We start from the raw sequence: 17,557 nt of genomic DNA on the forward strand, positions 1-17,557 counted from the left end.
ACGCTCAATTCAATTCAATTCAAAAAACTTCATTTGTTCCAAGGGGAAGCACATAAAGCAGTAAAATACACAATAAACATACAGTCATGTGCAATGAGCAAATAAATACTGTTCTGTATATATTAAAAAAGTCTGAACTACACATCCAACCATAAAAACATCATTTCCCAGGGTGCATCGTACTTCGTAGTTGAGCGGTTGATGACGTCGGGTTTACGTCAAATTCATGCTGCCTGGAAGTGGAACGACAACAAACCGTGGAAGCTAAACCTCCACATAGCAATAGTCTTTATATTTAGCAAAATTTATAGCGGAACCTATTGCCAGCAGACATGTCTGGAAAGGCAAAGGATATTCTACAAATGGACCTGTACTCTTTACTTGGTATTGACCAAACTGCTTCAACGAAAGAGGTGAGTGAATTTTGCTAGGTGGTAGCCAGAGCCACCCACAGCAGCGCATGACCGGTGTCGTAATGGAGTGTTAGCTAATTTAATTGATAGAATGCAGTCACAGAGGGTGGTGAACTCCGCTACTTAACCAAGCGTGTGAGGCTATTTTGTGTCTGTTAGCATGAACTGATTGTAGCTTGCTACCATAATGTGGAGCTTATAGAAGTGTGTGTTTGTATCCTGCATCACAAGGACTATTTTCTGTTAAATAAAATTCAGAGAAACGCCAGGTAAGATGAGCAATGAATCACATTAAACCAGTGAAACTCTGTGTTAGAGACAAACCTGTCAGTGGCTAATGTCAAAGGTGTGATATTCCGAACAGTCCACGGAGCGGAGACATTGCACCAGAAAAACCAGTCAAACTCACGGCTAGACGCAGGCTTTTATTTTAGGTACCAACAAATCGGTTGTTTCCCAAATTTAATTGTTAAATTAATTCGGTCGCAAAAAGTTGAAAATTGCAAAAAAAATGAGTATGGTCCACGGACAAGTCATGAATGTCTCTGTTTTACAAAAAGATGTGCTGCTAATCTCCAAATTGTTCCAGTTCTAACAAATTCTAAATGTACAAATGTGATCAGTGTTTTATTTGTTATGTTTACAGTTTTCTGAATGGGTACAGTAGTCTTATTCTTAGGAGAAAGACATCTAACAAATTGCTCTTTGGCCAAAGTGATAATATGATTACAAGTCGCAAAGCTTGGAAGACAAACAAATTTTTTGGTCAGTAAATACTGTGTACTTTAGACAACCTGTTTATCAAATCATATATCTGTTATTGATAGTCTACATTCTATATGTGTAGTATTGCCATTTTGGTCCTACATAGATTTCCATTCAACCCAGCAAAATTGCCTGTCTCCCGTATTCATTTCTCACTCAAGCATGGTTCACTATGATATCTGATATCATTACATAAATTGTGCTTTTCCCTTATGACCACCTCTGCTCACAGTTTTCTGACATCTGGAATCACAGGCCCCAAATGGAAATTAAAATTATTGCCAAAATAGAGGGAAGAATTTAATTTCATAATTAGTTTTCAAAGTCCTGTCCTCCCCGGAGGATTATCTTGGAGGAAGTTAGTGGTTACCGAGTGGGTAGAACAGACTGCAATAGGCAGAAGGCTGGTTCTGTGAGGTCTGTTGATGATTGGGAGAGATAGTGAGGGTTCTTGATTGCATGTAGTGGATTGAGCCTGAAGGGCTTGAGAATCAAGTGTGTTGAGACAGATGTCATTAAATGCACTATTTACTAGCTGTTTGGTACACTGCTAGACCACCACTGTCATTTATTGTTTGTCACAGAAATAGGAAAGAAGTTCATCTCATCTCAGAACGCTGACTTATTCCTTACTTGTTTGACAATGAATTGATGTAGATGAATTGTATTGTGCATCTTCTTTTGGTTCTGTTTAGTATCTGTCCTGTCATCTCAGCCGTTTACGCTTGTTTGAGCTTGGCTGGGGAAAGTGGTGTGTTGTAGACAATGATTTAATGACTGTGGATGAGGGTGGTTTGCTTTATCCTTTTAGGGCTGAGGAAGGCTGTTGCTCAAGCCACCCACCATTTTAATGGTTATGTTCATGAATGTATATGAGCAGGGCTGAGGTTGTGATTGCCTTTGTGTGTGTGTTACTTTCTCCAGGATGCCTGGTGAAACAGTGTTAACTGCCAAGTCCTCACAGTATCTCTTGTGTTTTTGTTTTTTTTACAAATTGTGGCATATCTGATGTATTGCAGTGTTTGGACTAATAACTCACATGGATGGTTTCCTTCCATAGAGTATCATGGATGAGTTAACTGCTTTAAGCATTATAAACCATTAATTACTAGAACATCACTCTTAACAATTTAAGTGTCTGCTTAATTAGTGCAGGCAGATTAAGGTTATTGCATTGTGTACTGAGACACATAGTCGGAGATACAACAGGTGTTCGTAAGTTTTTGTATATGTGATGTCATCTGACATCATTTATGTTCAAAGATATGATCTGGAGTCAGTTGTTTTAAATGACAGCATCAGACAAATTTGGTGGGAATAGAATCCTGATTGAGAATTTGGTTTGCATAAGTAACATAAGTAACAAATGTCTTCTACCCAAGATTTTTTCACGTTTTTTCATATGTATCTGATATGTATGTGATGTACACTGCCCGACCCCAAAAAAGTCACACACTCTAATATTGCCTGCCTGTAGCTTTGATTACGGTGCGCATTTGCCGCGGCATTGTGTTGACAACCTCATACAACGTCACAGCATTTGTTTCTGTCCAGAATTACATTAATTTTTGGCTGAGTTCTTGTATGACGATAGGAGTCAAACCACTCTGCAAGGTCTTCTCCAGCACATCCCATAGACTTTGAATGGGGTTAAGCTCAAGACTGTGGGGGCCAATTGATGTGTCAAAATGATTCCTCACGCTCCCTGGACCACTCTTTCAGTCCGATAAATTTTGGGATTGTTGTCCTGGAATATGATCGTGCCATCTGCGAGAAAAAATCCATTTATGGGATAGCCTGGTCATTCAGTTCATTCAGATGCTCAGCTGACTTAATTTTTTGCTGAATAATATTGCTGAGCCTAGACTTGACCAACTGAAACAACCCCTGATCATAACTCTGCAATTTTCTTATTGAAACCCAAATGGTGACTTTTTTTTTGGCCGGGCAGTGTACTGTATATGTACATTGAAGAGTTAGTCCATAGTCTCACTGTTTCTCATTGTTGCCACGTGCTGCTGTGATCTCTTTCTGTTTTGTTTTTCTTGTCTCCATTTGCTTCTGTCATTGCTGTTCTGTTCCTTCTCCCTCTGTGTTTCCACAAGCTGATAATGACCCATAAATAGCACTGCCTTGTAATTAAGGAGGATGGGCTCATGGCAGATCAGGCAGCTAATCAGCCACACAGGCTATGAGCTTCACCCAGGCTGTGCTGCTCCTGCATCAGGACCAGTTTGTCAACCATAGTTGGCACCATGTACTGGTCTAATGAGGACAAGATGTGGGCAAGCGGTGAAGATCGCGGCATGCAGGATGCACAGAAATTTTTTTTTTGTGCCCATCAGACTCATTTATACTCCCGTTGTATACACATGTAACAACATACATCCTATGCCTTGTCAAAACCTGTATCTGTCAATGCCCTCCATGCTTCCCTCAAATTAGAAGTGAGGAATTGCAAAGACACTATTGAAGAGTCAAAAGTTTCACAACAAAGCAATGGCACTGATAGATTAGAGTGTGAAAATCACCCTAGTACATACAAAATAGTGTGGCAATGTACACAGAATGTTTCACATCAATATGGTGTTCTTTGTGATGTCTTCAGCCTCTGCTTGTGTTATGGATTAAGTGCCCAAACCTTTCCTGTTGGCGCCGCTCTGTTTCATCCTTAATTGCAGGATTTGACAACATGTTCACAAAATGAGGGCAAAATGAATGCAGAATATGGATGGAAGGCCCTGTCCATGTACTTTACTGTCTTAGGTGGCAAATGAGTCTTTGAGCTACTCTGACCTTTATTTCTTGTTTCCCCATTTTGTGAACTGAAATGTGGGAAATAGTTGCCATTTATTGTGAGAAGGACATTGGGCATGTGATAACCTTTAAATAAAGTATAACATATGAATGAATGAATGAATGAATAACAATAACAATAGTTGGAAGGTGCAATTTCCTCTGGGATTATTAAAGTATCTATCTATCTCTATCTATCTATCTATCTATCTATCTATCTATCTATCTATCTATCTATCTATCTATCTATCTATCTATCTATCTATCTATCTATCTATCTATCTATCTATCTATCTATCTATCTATCTATCTATCTATCTATCTATCTATCTATCTATCTATCTATCTATCTTGATCAGGCGGTGTTAATTGTTAACTTTGTTGTTTCTATATGAGCACAGGATAGCAGCTGATTTTAGTCCAGGAATTCTTATAGTTTTCACCGCGCATGGTTTTACTGGATTGTTTCAAGATCCAGTCCCAAAAGGTCATGGTGAACTGCGCAGACATAATTGGTGCAGTAATGGACTGGATTAGTATGGTAAGAAGATACTGCTCTATTTGTTCTTATCCACACATGTGCTAACTTTTTGAAAAGGGCTGCTTTGGCGACTACGTAGTTGGACCTGCAGGCTTCAGGGCCTTCCAGCATTAATCAAGGCTTGTGTGTAACAGTATTGATAGAAATTATGTATTATTTAACAATATAGCAGTTAAGACAAGACAGGGAGGATGCTGTAGTACAAAGTAAAATGACAGGGAGATAAGAATGAGAAAAACACAGGAGAGAAATGGCATAAATAATTGGAACGTAGAGAGTAACTTGACTTTTAATGACCTCATGAAACATATAACGTGCTACATGACTGTTCTCCACAGAGAATGCCATTAGTGATGAAGTGGATTTGTCAAACATCTGCTGCGATTACACCACATTTGTAGACATGTTTATCTTGTCAGCTGGCTGCAGGTGATGAAAAACACAAGTAGAAGAGTGAGTGTAAACTAAGGACATGACCAGTGCTCTTAAAGGTTCATCGCAATGTTTTTAGACCTGTCTATTTTATTCACACATACTTTACTTCAGAACTGCAAACTGAGATTATCATAAAAGTCATCATCTATTTTCTATGTCCCTATCAGGTTAAAATTGATTTCTGCGCAGTGTTTGATTTTTTCCCCTGCAAAACTGTACATCAAATTGCAGTTAAAGAGCTAAAACACACATGTATTGTCCTGAGTCCAGTTTTCTGATGTCAAAACCCATTCAGGGCTGTCCAAGTCAGGATGTTGTTTATCACTATCAATTAATGGCGTAATCCACTTTCTTGTGCTGACTGAAGTGAAAGCTATAAAATTACAAATATCACGTAATATTTGTACGTAACAGAAAGAAAAGTAAGAAAGAAAGATTACAAAAGACAAAGGCTACACTAAACATTTGAGTTTGGAGCTAGTCAATAGCTGCGTGTCATTGTCAGAACTGCAGGAAGGCAGTGTATGCCAAGCAGCAGACTAAATATTTGTAAATGTGGTCAAGTCTCTCAAAGCCCTCTCAATGAACCAAGTTCTTATTTACTTTACAACAACAGAAAGTCTGATGTTGACCATGTGATAGGGGAAAGGAATGGTGACTTTAGTGAGTTATTTGTGTCCCAATAATCTCCAGTGTACTCTGCAAAAATCACGTTTCTTTATTTTTTGTACTTTTGATGTTGGGAATCCATCCTAATTCATCTAACTTGACTGTCATGGAGCCTCATTGGAGTTGCATTTTAAAAGGCTTGGACACTGATGGATTACACCATTTGGATTAGTTCCCTTAAGGTCGACTTATGTTTTTCCTCACTCAAGTTAGCTCTGTATGTTTTGGCTTGAATTTGGGAGATAAAATTGTACAAAACAACACGCAGGGAAAGAGTGCATATGCCAAAGGATAAGGCGTCCAATGCAAACGCTTCCCAGACATGAAGAGAAGAGCTCCTACATTGTGTGGCCTGTAGGAGATGAATTTGCACGTAGGGGATTGTGTGTGATCAAGCCCAGCATTGCCACTGATGATTGAGATTATTGATGTGTGTGTACGTAAGGGAATGTGTGCAATGGATGCATGGAAGCTTCAGCGCTGGTCTGATTCCCTTTTTTCTCCAGAGGAGTAGAGACCTAATGAAAACCAGCTTGTCATTAACTGGTCCCTAGGAGGACCAACGAATGGTTAACATTCCATGCAGTGACCCAGAGTTTAAAAAAATCAGCTACAGTGGTACCTCTACTTACGAATGTCTCTACTTACAAAATTTTATACTTACGGAATTTCTCAGCAGGAAAATATTGCATCTAGTTACGAAAGAAATTTCGACTTACGTAAGGTAAAAATACAGTATCGGCTGATACTCACAGCTCCCACAGGTTCCTGAACGCACCATTCTCATAGCTGCTCTGCCATTGGCTATTACATAGTATCTTCCTGGCATCCCATTGGCTAAGAGGGACCTCTGTGTGGAGCTAGATCGGTGTTTATGCAGGGTCCTCGTCATTCGGCTCTCGAACCGTGAGGTGTTCTGATAGTTTTGTGAAAATATACTGTATTAACTTTTTGAGTATTCACTATGGACCCCAAGAAAGTGATGGAGAAAAGAGGAAAAGAAAAGAAGAAGAAAATAGTTTTTTTGTCCATACAAGCAAAGCAAGAGATCATAGAAAAGCATGAAAAAGGGATGCGTTTGGTTGATCTCGCCAAAGAATATGGCCGTAATGCATCTACAATCACTACGTTATTAAAACAAAAGGTAGTTTGATGCATTTTTATGCTTTATAAAATATTTATGTCGGAATTTTTGGGGGCTTGGAACGGATTAGGGCATATGCATGGAAAACACAAGTCTCTACTTACGAAATTTTCTACTTACGCAATTTCTTCCGGAACCAATTAATTTCGTAAGTAGATGTACCACTGTATAACTAAAACCTCATATGACATTACAAAACTCCAAAGCTGGGCTTGCACTAGGAGGTAGTATGACTAAGCCATTGTGGCTCAGTGTAAAAGAATTGAGTAAGCCACAAAAAGCCACCTTTTGTGTCCAAGACAGCGTCTTGCTATAATAGCAAGTAAAATTTACAAGTAAACATTGAGTAGTACCAAGAATCAAATTTGTTAAAATCAAAGGGTCTAATTCAAAGTTACAATGTCTTCTAGTCTAAGTAAAACTTACAAATAAACTTTGAGCAATATTTGGTACGACTGTATCTTCACATAGTCAATGCAAGTTTTCAATAGCTGGGGTTGCAAAACTACGTTGGGGGTGTGGGGGGACAACCCCCCCACGGGGGATCTGGGGGGCCTCCCTCGGGGAATTTTTTTTTAGAAAATGGGGTTGTTTTCCTGCATTCTGGTGCATTCTGAGGGCAAAATCTTCTGTTCAGTTTACCTACAAAAATACACTAAAGTCAACAGTTCAAACTTAACTATCTTTATTTCTATCCTACTTTATGCAGGTATAAATGTGAGATTCAACAATTAAAAACTTGCATTCTCTATGTTAAGATACAGTCATACAAAATATTACTCAATGTTTACTTGTACGTTTTACTGAGACTAAAAGACATTTTAACTTTGACTTAGACCCTTTGATTTTAATAAATTTGATTCTTGGTATTACTCAATGTTTACTTGTAAGTTTTACTTGGACTAGAAGACATTTTAACTTTGACCACCACCACTACCAACACCATTGGTATGCCACAGTTTTTTTTAAATTCGATGATATGATTTTTCATTTCAATTTAAAAAGGCATATAAAATAGCAAGTGAGGTGAATACACATTTACATGTATCACTGGTTATTCCTGCCGGTCATAGGGATCAAAAGTCTAAGACTACAAAAAAGTGTTGATAATATCTTTCATTTACCTTCTGATCGGTCTGTTACCACTGCTACCCCCTCTCAGAATTCACCATTTGTTGTTCAATGAGAATTTTAACTCAAAATCTACTCTAAAACACTCTATTCTCATTTTCTTTCGATTGGTCGTCCTCGCCTTGTTTAGCTTGTAAAAATAGAATCCTTTTTTTTCATTGGACGAGAGGAGGTCATGACCCGGGTGCATATTTTAATGATTGGGAGCGGTTACTTCAGCTATTTCCGTCGGCATGCGGAAATAGCCGCATGCTATTGTTTTCTTATGTTATTGCTCAGGGACTTCCACGAATCCAAAATAGTTATAAGTTTTTGCCTTTTTTTCCTAAAAATAAGAACTCCACTGTGGCTACACAGGCTAAAAACCTTGTAGCCATCTGGAATTTACTTAGTCTATGGCGAAGTCGCGAATGGCTAGCGCAAGTGAAAGTATTGTTTAGCTTTTCCACCTATGTTCGCTGACCCCTACCAAAGGTTTTGGCTAAGATATTAAAATAACTCTTCTTCTCTTGTTACAGACAATGGCACTCTGTTGTGTATGTTATTGTAAAATTGTCTTTTTTCTTTTTTTTAAATTGAGGTGTATGAATGTGAGGTTTTAACTCTGGCTGCATTTATCTTTCTAACCGCTTCAATCTTCAGTGATTGGGTTACGTTAATAAATGTCAAAAGGACATCAAGCAGAAGATCTGCTCAGGTGTTGATTTGGTCCAAACAACAATCATGAATATAAATGCTGACCACATGTAGATCACAGTTATTATATGTCAGACTGCTAGCATGTGTGCTATTTCATTTGGAGCATTTTCAGGCATAATTTTTATATTCAGACATAATTTTCTTATGGGGGACATGACAAAACTAACTGGCGCTAAACGTACAAATTTTACTTTTATGTGTCCAAACTCTGTTCTTAAGTGCATCTTTTTGTCACGATGGTCATTTTCTGTTTCGTAACTCCAGGGCTTCTCCTGTGTTTCTCTTAGATCAAGAAAGCTTATCGACATAAAGCCTTAAAATGCCATCCAGACAAGAACCCAGACAACCCAAAAGCAGGTGAGTGAGTCAGGTCGTGTGTTTATCGTGTTTCATTTCTCTTCTCTGCATCGAGCCTCAAACCTTTGTCAGACTTGCTTTATTTATTTATACAGTTTCATCACTATTTTCTGATGGATTAGGGTGAATCATGTGATCATGAATCTATCAAACTGCAAAGCCAAACATGAATGCTACAAAATATGACTCTAAGTAAGTTACAGTCAGACAAACAGCCCAGTCACAGAGCTCGACAGGAAGACTAACTAGGGACTGTCTCTCCGGCTGGCTTTTTTGCCAAACACCGTCAGCACTACCAGTGTTTCCACAATCCAATCCTCCTCGTTTTGTGAGCCCTTCCGCTGTCTGCTGCCAAACAGCATGTCAATAATTAAATCAGGAAATATCAATGAAGCTTTTTGACAGGAGAGAGGGAAAAAAGAGTCACCTTGGACAAAAGACGGGTCGTGAGGCATGTATTCAAGTGAGGTTTCTGTGGTTGCTGGAAGGTTCAGACAATTCCTGATTATGTAAGGAGGAAAGAAACTGGGAAATTGGTCGGGTTGGGGGGTTGAGAGGGATAATGCAAAAGCAGGGGGTCGGTTTCCCAGAAATGGAAAAGAAGTGGTTTGGAGGGCCTCAACACTTGAACCCGCATACGGATAGCCTCAGTTACTATCGCATGAGAGCGGAGAAAGTCTTGGGACTTTCTGAACCTCAGGGAAAGGTTGTATGCATTTAAGAGGTGATTTGGGGGTCAAAATTTTTCATCGACTGAAGACGCACCTTCTGTATACCCTCCCTTTCCTGAATCCCACATGTTTTGATACCCTGGGCTGCCTAGTGGGCATAGCACATCTTTCCCAGTTGGATTTCATTCCAGCCCATTATATGTGTGTAGGTAACTTGACCGCCTGTGCTGGCAGCATCCTTGCCAGAGCCTCCTGTTAGTGTGCAATGCCAGTCCCCACAGGGAGTAACAGTATCAGTCCGTTAGGCCTCCCATAAGTGAATGATTAAGCCTGGCTATTATGGTGCAGTAGTGTGACAGTTGTATGATGGGTAGTGGGATTGTGTTCTTCCACCAGTGTGCATTTGGTGTGTGCATGTGTTTGTGTGTGCGTGTGTGCGTGTGTCTTACATGACAACTAGGGAGGTGGTCTTGCGTGGTAGTTGTGATTGTGGCCACAGGATGGTCTAATGGAAGACAAATGGAGAGGCCAGGTGTTTGGAAGTGTATGGATCAACGTGTCATTAAGGAAAATTGGCTTCATGAGCCTTATGGCACCATTTTTGCTCAACTTGTTGCCCAAAGAATTTGGGAATATCTGAGCATACAATGTCAGATGTTGCAGATACATTGTGGATCATGTAGATGTCTTCTTGGGGATTGCCATGGTTTTCTGTTTCACAAGATAATACGGTATAAATTTTGATGGTTATCATACCATGAGGATTGGATTGTTACTGGTTTTAGAAGAAAGAAAAAAGGAGGATATTCACTTCTCCTTGATTGCCTGTCAGACAGTGCAATAGGCACCACAACCACACACATGCTGTAGAGGAAATGGCATAGAGCAGCCAGACACATATTACTGATCTACATCCCCTCCAACACACAAAATGAAAATCAATGGCAGCTAGCAACATTTTTTTCCAAAACCCCCCCCCAAAAAACAGTGTCTGGCACTGGCGGGAATAGCTAGTCCATACTAGTTCCCCTGACTTCATGAACATCATCCCTGTGTTCAAATTGAATTATGTGTCCCATCCGTTGCTTTAATCCCTAACATAGAATTGCATTCCATTGAGAACATTCCACGACAATAGAGACCTAACTATCAAAACAAGTCAGTTCTTTTTCTCCTACAACTAGAACTGACACTAACCTACTTTAATTTTCAAAAAGGAGAGATTTAATACTACTTTCACTAAAGAAATAATTCCTTCCACTATAATGTCTGTACTAAACATAAAAATGTGTCGCTCTCCTCCACTTCTTGTTTATCACATATTGACTTCACATATTATATACGTTTTTGAAATCTTAACCATATTGTTGTTCTCAAAGTTCCTTGTGTAAAATGATTTCCTGAAAGGAGAAGAAAAGATATGTAACAGGATGTCTAATTTGTGTTCAGTAGCTCATTCTTCGGTTGCTTGTTTCTGTTGTCCTTCTCTTCCAGCGGAGCTCTTCCACCAGTTGTCCCAGGCTCTAGAGGTGCTGACTGATGCTGCTGCCAAGGTAAAACCACTAATGCCTCCAAACCTGTCATCACCTGCTGCACTACACACACACACACACACACACACACACACACACACACACACACACACACACACACACACACACACACACACACACACACACACACACACACACACACACACACACACACACACACACACACACACACACACACACACACACACACACACACACACACACACACACACACACACACACACTATATATATATATTAAGTTTATACTGTTTTTTCAGGCTGCCTATGATAAGATTAATGCTGCCAAGAAACAAGCAGAAGAACGAAACAGGAAATTAGATGAAAAGAGGAAGAAAATAAAGCTTGGTGAGTCACTACATTTTTCTAATTGTTATTTATTCTTCAATAAAATACATCCATGTTTTTTAGAAGAAAAGCAGAAGGTGAAGCAGTTTTCTGCTTTTGACACATCCGATTGGGGATATCTTGGAAGCCCTTATGCTGCCTAGGAAGCATATTTGTGTTCAGAGACAGTAAGACTGGAAACAGGAAATATAAACACAGTGTGTTTGACAGATTTGGAGGCCAGAGAGCGATATGCAGAAGCTCAAAGCCAGGAGGAGGTACGAATCACCAGAACACTTGAAGAAGAGGTAAGATAACATGCAGTATAATAGACAGTACTGCACCTAATTTTACCTAGACATATATAGTACGTATATAGAAAGTCGGATGTAAAAAGAAAAAATAACATTTTTCCAAACTACAAGTGTCAACTGTTTGCTGAGTAGGTTTTGTTTTATACTGAAGCACACCCAAGTGCATTTATTCTGTTTTGTTGTTAAACCATCCCCTAATTTTTATTGATTTGAAATCTTTCAAAGTCTTGGATCAGGAACAAAGGCTCAAGCTGAGAGAGGCATTTTGTAACTGCCATATCATAATTATTAGTAAACCCATTAGGTGGTGTTGCATGACTGGATGCACTTTATTCCGAAAGCCCGTGATAAATAAAAATGCTATGCATACTTCCGTAGTGAGTTATGACATGTGCTCATTGTACTTAAAGAAATATTCCACTGCTGGAATGATGGTTTGTCATAAAACCGGGCAGTTTGTACTGTAGTAAAACAGCTATTTTAAAATTGGTGCTATATGACCAAAGACGAAAGAGTCTGTGCTAATAAACCTTACACTGACCAAAATGCACTTCGCTAACAGCACCGATAAATATTTTTGTGTGAAAAAGCAGTGAAGATGTGTACACCTAAGAAAGTGTCCCCTCCTCCCCAAACCAGTCTCCAAAGTTTTTTTTGCAGGCTGTAGCTCGACCAGCTTATTGAATCCACTAATTCTGTACCGAACCACAAACAGAGTCATAGAAAGCCACCAGAACTCAGGGGCGCGGGGACTAAGAAACCCTAATTCTGTGCTGTTACCAGGACACCATGATGGACCCTGTCAGATGCCTACTTTTTGTGATACAAAAGATGTTCTGTTCTTCACCAAGTAAAAAAAACAAAAGCATGGTTCAGACCCCAACAGAGGCTATTTTAGCACACATAATTCACAGCCACAACAAGGACAGGAAGAGCAGCCTTGCAGAAAGATCTGTGGATACCCAGCTGACTCACACACGCACACAACAGTACCCAAACACTCACCAGCATCCTTCCTTCCTGTAGTAAAATGCTCAATAAAAATGTTTTCATCCAGGCCACGAGGTGAGGGCACAGCCACATTTGTTCATGAAAAAATATATGAAACATTTAAACAATAAAATCGAAAATGGGACGGGACAATACATTTTGCGGGCCATAATGCTTACAACTCTTCCTGCTATAATTTGCACAATGAGCACTAATTATAGCAGGAGGTTTCTTAGAGGAAAGTGGTGACCAGTAGGTGGCATTGTTTCATTTTCTGCCTCATCCTGAGTATTATTACTTTAACTAGAGAAATAAGGTGGTCTGCACTGTCTCATTGAAATACAGAATTCCAGACAGGTTGTCTGAGAATGTTATGCTAGTGGTGAATTACATTAGTGCTTTATGAAGAGTAAAGATGGATCCCGTCAGTTAGAACCAGTATGACTGATTGCATGTGTCTGTTTCTTCCAGATTGCTCGTTTGAGAGAGGAAGGATCCAGGCAGCTTGAGGAGGAACAGAGGCTCGTCAGAGAGCAAATCCAAAGAGAAAGAGAGACACAGCAAACAGGAAGCAGCACTCAAAGAAGTACTGTATTTTCTCTATTCAAGACTTAACCTTAACTTCACTCGAGTCCAGGTTAAGCAATCCAGTTGAATGTTGTCCTTTTACCATTCTGGAAACCTCAGCTTAATGAGCCTCTATGTTCCCTGACCGTCATACTGTCAGTCTGACAGCGGCAGTCATCAGGAATCCTGTGGTTCACCAGATGTCCTTTTTCATAAATACAGCAACAGTAATTGAGTATTTATGTGAATTTGTGCTTTGCTTTAAAAAATGGTTAAAATGTCTATTTTAATTTCTTGGCAGTAATACAAATTAGAAAAATAACCTAGAAATGCCATACACCACACACACGCATACTATTAATCTCTTGAAAATATTTTTGCATGAAAGCTATGGTGTCTCCGTTCTGGAGACATACAAAAAATTCATGGTCTTGTAAAGTAAGATTCTGGAAGTGTGGGTATTTAAGGGAATTACTGATTCTTGGCACTAGACTGAACCTCTTTTTGTGGCTGGACAATAATTACTCATGCATAGTCAGCACGTCTTTTGAGACTCTTCCATTTGCACGCAGTCAGGCCCCCTGGATCAGCACAGTCTGTTCCATCTCACATCCACTCAATGGGTCTTTAACTGTTGAAGGAACTGTTGATGCATTCACCACGTGACAGACAATTTGAAATTGTTTCAAACATCCATATACCATGTGTCTTTCATCAACAAAGCAATTATTTGATTGTCTTTTCACTGAACTGCCTTCTCTCTCCTCTTGTCATTTTGTTTCTCAGGATCCGGAGTAGAAAGTTGTTCCAAGAGCAATATGACCCCTAAACTGAAGGTATTGCTTTCAACTACAGCATTTGCAGACAGTGAATGAGACTGAAATGAAGGTTCAAGCTGATTATTCCAGCAAAATAACATGGAGAGATGGAAAGGGAATAACTGCTTCGTTTGTGTGAAAGTGCAGTGAGAAACTCCGTGAGGATTTTGATAAACCTTATGATATTTGTAATTCATTATTTGGAGTCTGCAAACTGTCTCACCCATAAGCACCCAGGCTGGTCTAACACCCATTGCTCCAGTGGGTTAAAAAATGTCAGGAGACCTGTTACTATGCTAAGAGAGGCCGTATTGTATTTCTTCCTGGAAAAACATCTTGGCTGTACATGTTAATGGAAACTGGGAATATAATCTAATGTGTTTAGATATTATATGTGGTTTTAAAATTTTAGGAAAAATAAACACCATAACACTGATAGTATCACAGTCAAGTTCAGGGAATACTTGGATCTCAGAAGCTGCTGCCCTCTACGTGCAGTTAAAATGTTTATTCATTTCTTTTCATTCTTGTAGTGTGTTGACAGTGAGCGAGTAGTGTTATTTATTGGTTTATCTCCATGTGGTTCAACATGGTCCTGCTATTCAATATTAAACCTGATTTATAGATGAAACAAATCTCTGGGATTATTAGATAAGTGAGGTTAAGCACAATTCTAAGCTGTGTTTATTGAATTGAATCTATTGCAATGAATGTCACATCAATCATTGATTCATCCAAATTTTTGCAGCATTTGACATCATGAGTTATTTGAAACCGTGTTGTTTTCAAAGTAAGCGAACATAAGAAACAGAAAGAGACATTTGGTTCCACTAATGTCATCTGTGTATTTATTGAAATTGGGAGCCAGAGAACAATGTAATGTGTCACTGGAGTAAAACCATCAACTTCACATCATGCCAAAACATCTTATTCAAACCAAATTGCCAGTAAAAGATGACATGTAGACATGGGAGTAACCAGAAATCCTCTTCCTTTGACAGTACGCAGAATGCTGGAACTTACTCAACATTTTGTGCTTGCCATTTATTACTACTTAAAGAAATTAGTCTGATATTAGCTCAGCTTTGCAGTACTTTGTGAATGGATAACAGCAGTCACAATGTGAGTCCAGTCAAGCAAAAAACAATATAAATCATCTTTTGTGGGAGCTGCTCATTGGAGCTGGTCAGTTCTTATTCAGAAAGTAATTGTAAGGTAATATTTCTTAAACAGTGTAACATGCCAAGTATCAAGATTAGATAAAGACTATTGTGCAAACATTGTTACACAAGCAAATGGGTTCAAATAAAGATGCAACACATCTTTGATGACAACTTCCTCCACTCCTGCCCACAACATTGAGACTTGAACATTGATGTACTTTGTATTGCTTAAAGACCTTTGCAACTAACATGAACCTTTACTCTGTCTATCCTAACTCCAGTTGAAATGGAAGTGCAAAAAACACGATGAGACGAATGGAGGTTACTCTAAGGACATTCTTCTCAGACTTCTTCGAAAGGTACATCTTAAAAATCAAATCAGTACCACTATAACGGACAAATAATTTATGGAGTAAAAATTTCATGTTGTCTCTCCAGACTAGTTTTTCAGGATGGATGTAGCGTGACAAACCAGTTATTTGAAATATGATTATATGCACCTTTTGGCTGACTGTCCTCGGCCTTTCAGAAAATCAGTATGTACACATTTGTATTATAAAATAAAATAATATTTATGTCTGGTTATAGACTACTAGAAGATTAATTTTGTCCCTTTATTTTCACTGTCCTGAAGCATTGTGGTACATACTGTATTTGCCTGCAGAGGCCGGCCTAACTAAAGGTCTGCATGACATCAATGCTGTAGATCTTTTTATTCTTCACCGCACACAAGCCCATTAAATTTTGTTGCAGTGAAAGTGCTGAGGGCAATGTTGAAGTGCCCTTTTAAAGCCATGCACGCCATTGTTTGTGCCCCTCTTACCAGGCGATTAAGCAGTGCCAGGGGAGACTTAAGGAAATGTGCTCTTCTCATGCAACCCAATTCCACCTTATGCTATGATATGGCATATGGGCTTTTTGGTGGAACAGGGGTTGGCCTGAAAAGAGGACAGGGCAAGTGTTGTTGACGTCAAGCTGTGCGCAAAAGGGCGTTTAAATTTATTCCCTGCACGAACTGAACCAATAGGGTTCTAGCCAGGTGGGCTATGTCCTAATAAAGACTTTGGAAAAACATGTTATCCCTCCTTACATTCTTTTAATGAAAGGAAACACATTTTTGGGAAAAAAATATGTTTGAGTTGTCAAGCTCTGAGTGACAGCCAATGATTTGAGCTCGTTCAACTAGCCACTGCTCTGTGGGAAAGAAAGTGTACATGTATAATTTTACATGCATACGTGTGCAAACTTTATGTACTTTGGCTGCTTAAAATAATTAAATATTTTAAGTGGAGGAAAAAAATGTTAAAATATTTATGTTTTACGAAATTATGGCCCTGAGACCCTGTTTTGTCACTGTTGGCTTAGCCAAGACTGTCCCTAGGAAGCATCAGCCCTCCCTGACTTCCTGTTCCCAGACAGCTACATTTTCTCAGAATAAGTGTATCAAAGGTCATGTTCCTCCATATCTTTACTCCCAATCTCTTTTTTGTTGATAGATTATGAGCAAAAGATTTTAGTTATAGGTGAGAAAACACATTGCTCTGCAAAAAGGATGAAGATTTCTAGTCTGCCTTCTCTTTTCTATATTTTTCTCTCGCAGAAATGAGGGATAGACAGCTTCACCCTGCTCTTCTTTTTAACCAGCCTTTGGTTCTGGTTATGCTTTGTTCCAGGGGGTTGGATGAGCACCACATTTAATTTCAGTCTCTATGCTAAAAGTATTATCGGATATCTTTTCTGCAAATTTAGTAGCTGGACTGTTAGACTAAGTATTGCCTCCTGTCCCTTTTGAGAAGTCATTTGTTTCATTTTGCACACAATATTCCTCCAATGTTCTGCGCTAATATGGGTACTAGACCAAAATACAAACCCTGTAATTAGTCGTTATATTTAAAAACCAATCGCCAATTAAATACTCATTTTTATTCCAGAAGTATCTTACATTTCAACAATGCTTTGAATGTTTTTGTCTACCTTTGCATTGTGTTTCCTGGTTAGGGTTTGCTCTGTGAAAGGAAATACTGATTTGAATGTTCTGCATGTGTCCCTCCTCCTGTATTTGACTTTTATTGTATTCTCTCATTTTTTCCCCTCTAGTATGGAGATGTTTTGAATGTGATTTTATCAAATAAGAAGAGAGGAAGTGCTGTGGTTGAATTTGCAACTGTGAGAGCAGCTGTAAGTACCCAACTCATTCTTCACCAC

General features: G+C 39.0%; 1 protein-coding gene across 1 annotated transcript in view; it reads left to right on the forward strand.

Annotated features, from left to right (window-relative positions):
* The first annotated feature begins 239 nt into the window (after positions 1-239).
* The window catches only part of dnajc17 (DnaJ (Hsp40) homolog, subfamily C, member 17), a 38,645-nt gene continuing 21,327 nt past the window's right edge, over positions 240-17,557 (forward strand). The window contains exons 1-9 of the mRNA XM_068339724.1: positions 240-413; positions 8,881-8,950; positions 11,116-11,174; positions 11,434-11,521; positions 11,732-11,808; positions 13,276-13,390; positions 14,158-14,207; positions 15,634-15,711; positions 17,450-17,530. Of these exons, the coding sequence (XP_068195825.1) occupies positions 333-413; positions 8,881-8,950; positions 11,116-11,174; positions 11,434-11,521; positions 11,732-11,808; positions 13,276-13,390; positions 14,158-14,207; positions 15,634-15,711; positions 17,450-17,530 (699 nt within the window). The 5' untranslated portion in view covers positions 240-332. The remainder of the gene's footprint in view (positions 414-8,880; positions 8,951-11,115; positions 11,175-11,433; positions 11,522-11,731; positions 11,809-13,275; positions 13,391-14,157; positions 14,208-15,633; positions 15,712-17,449; positions 17,531-17,557) is intronic.

Source organism: Antennarius striatus, chromosome 17 (genome assembly GCF_040054535.1).
Source record: "Antennarius striatus isolate MH-2024 chromosome 17, ASM4005453v1, whole genome shotgun sequence".
NCBI classification, from domain to species: domain Eukaryota; kingdom Metazoa; phylum Chordata; class Actinopteri; order Lophiiformes; family Antennariidae; genus Antennarius; species Antennarius striatus.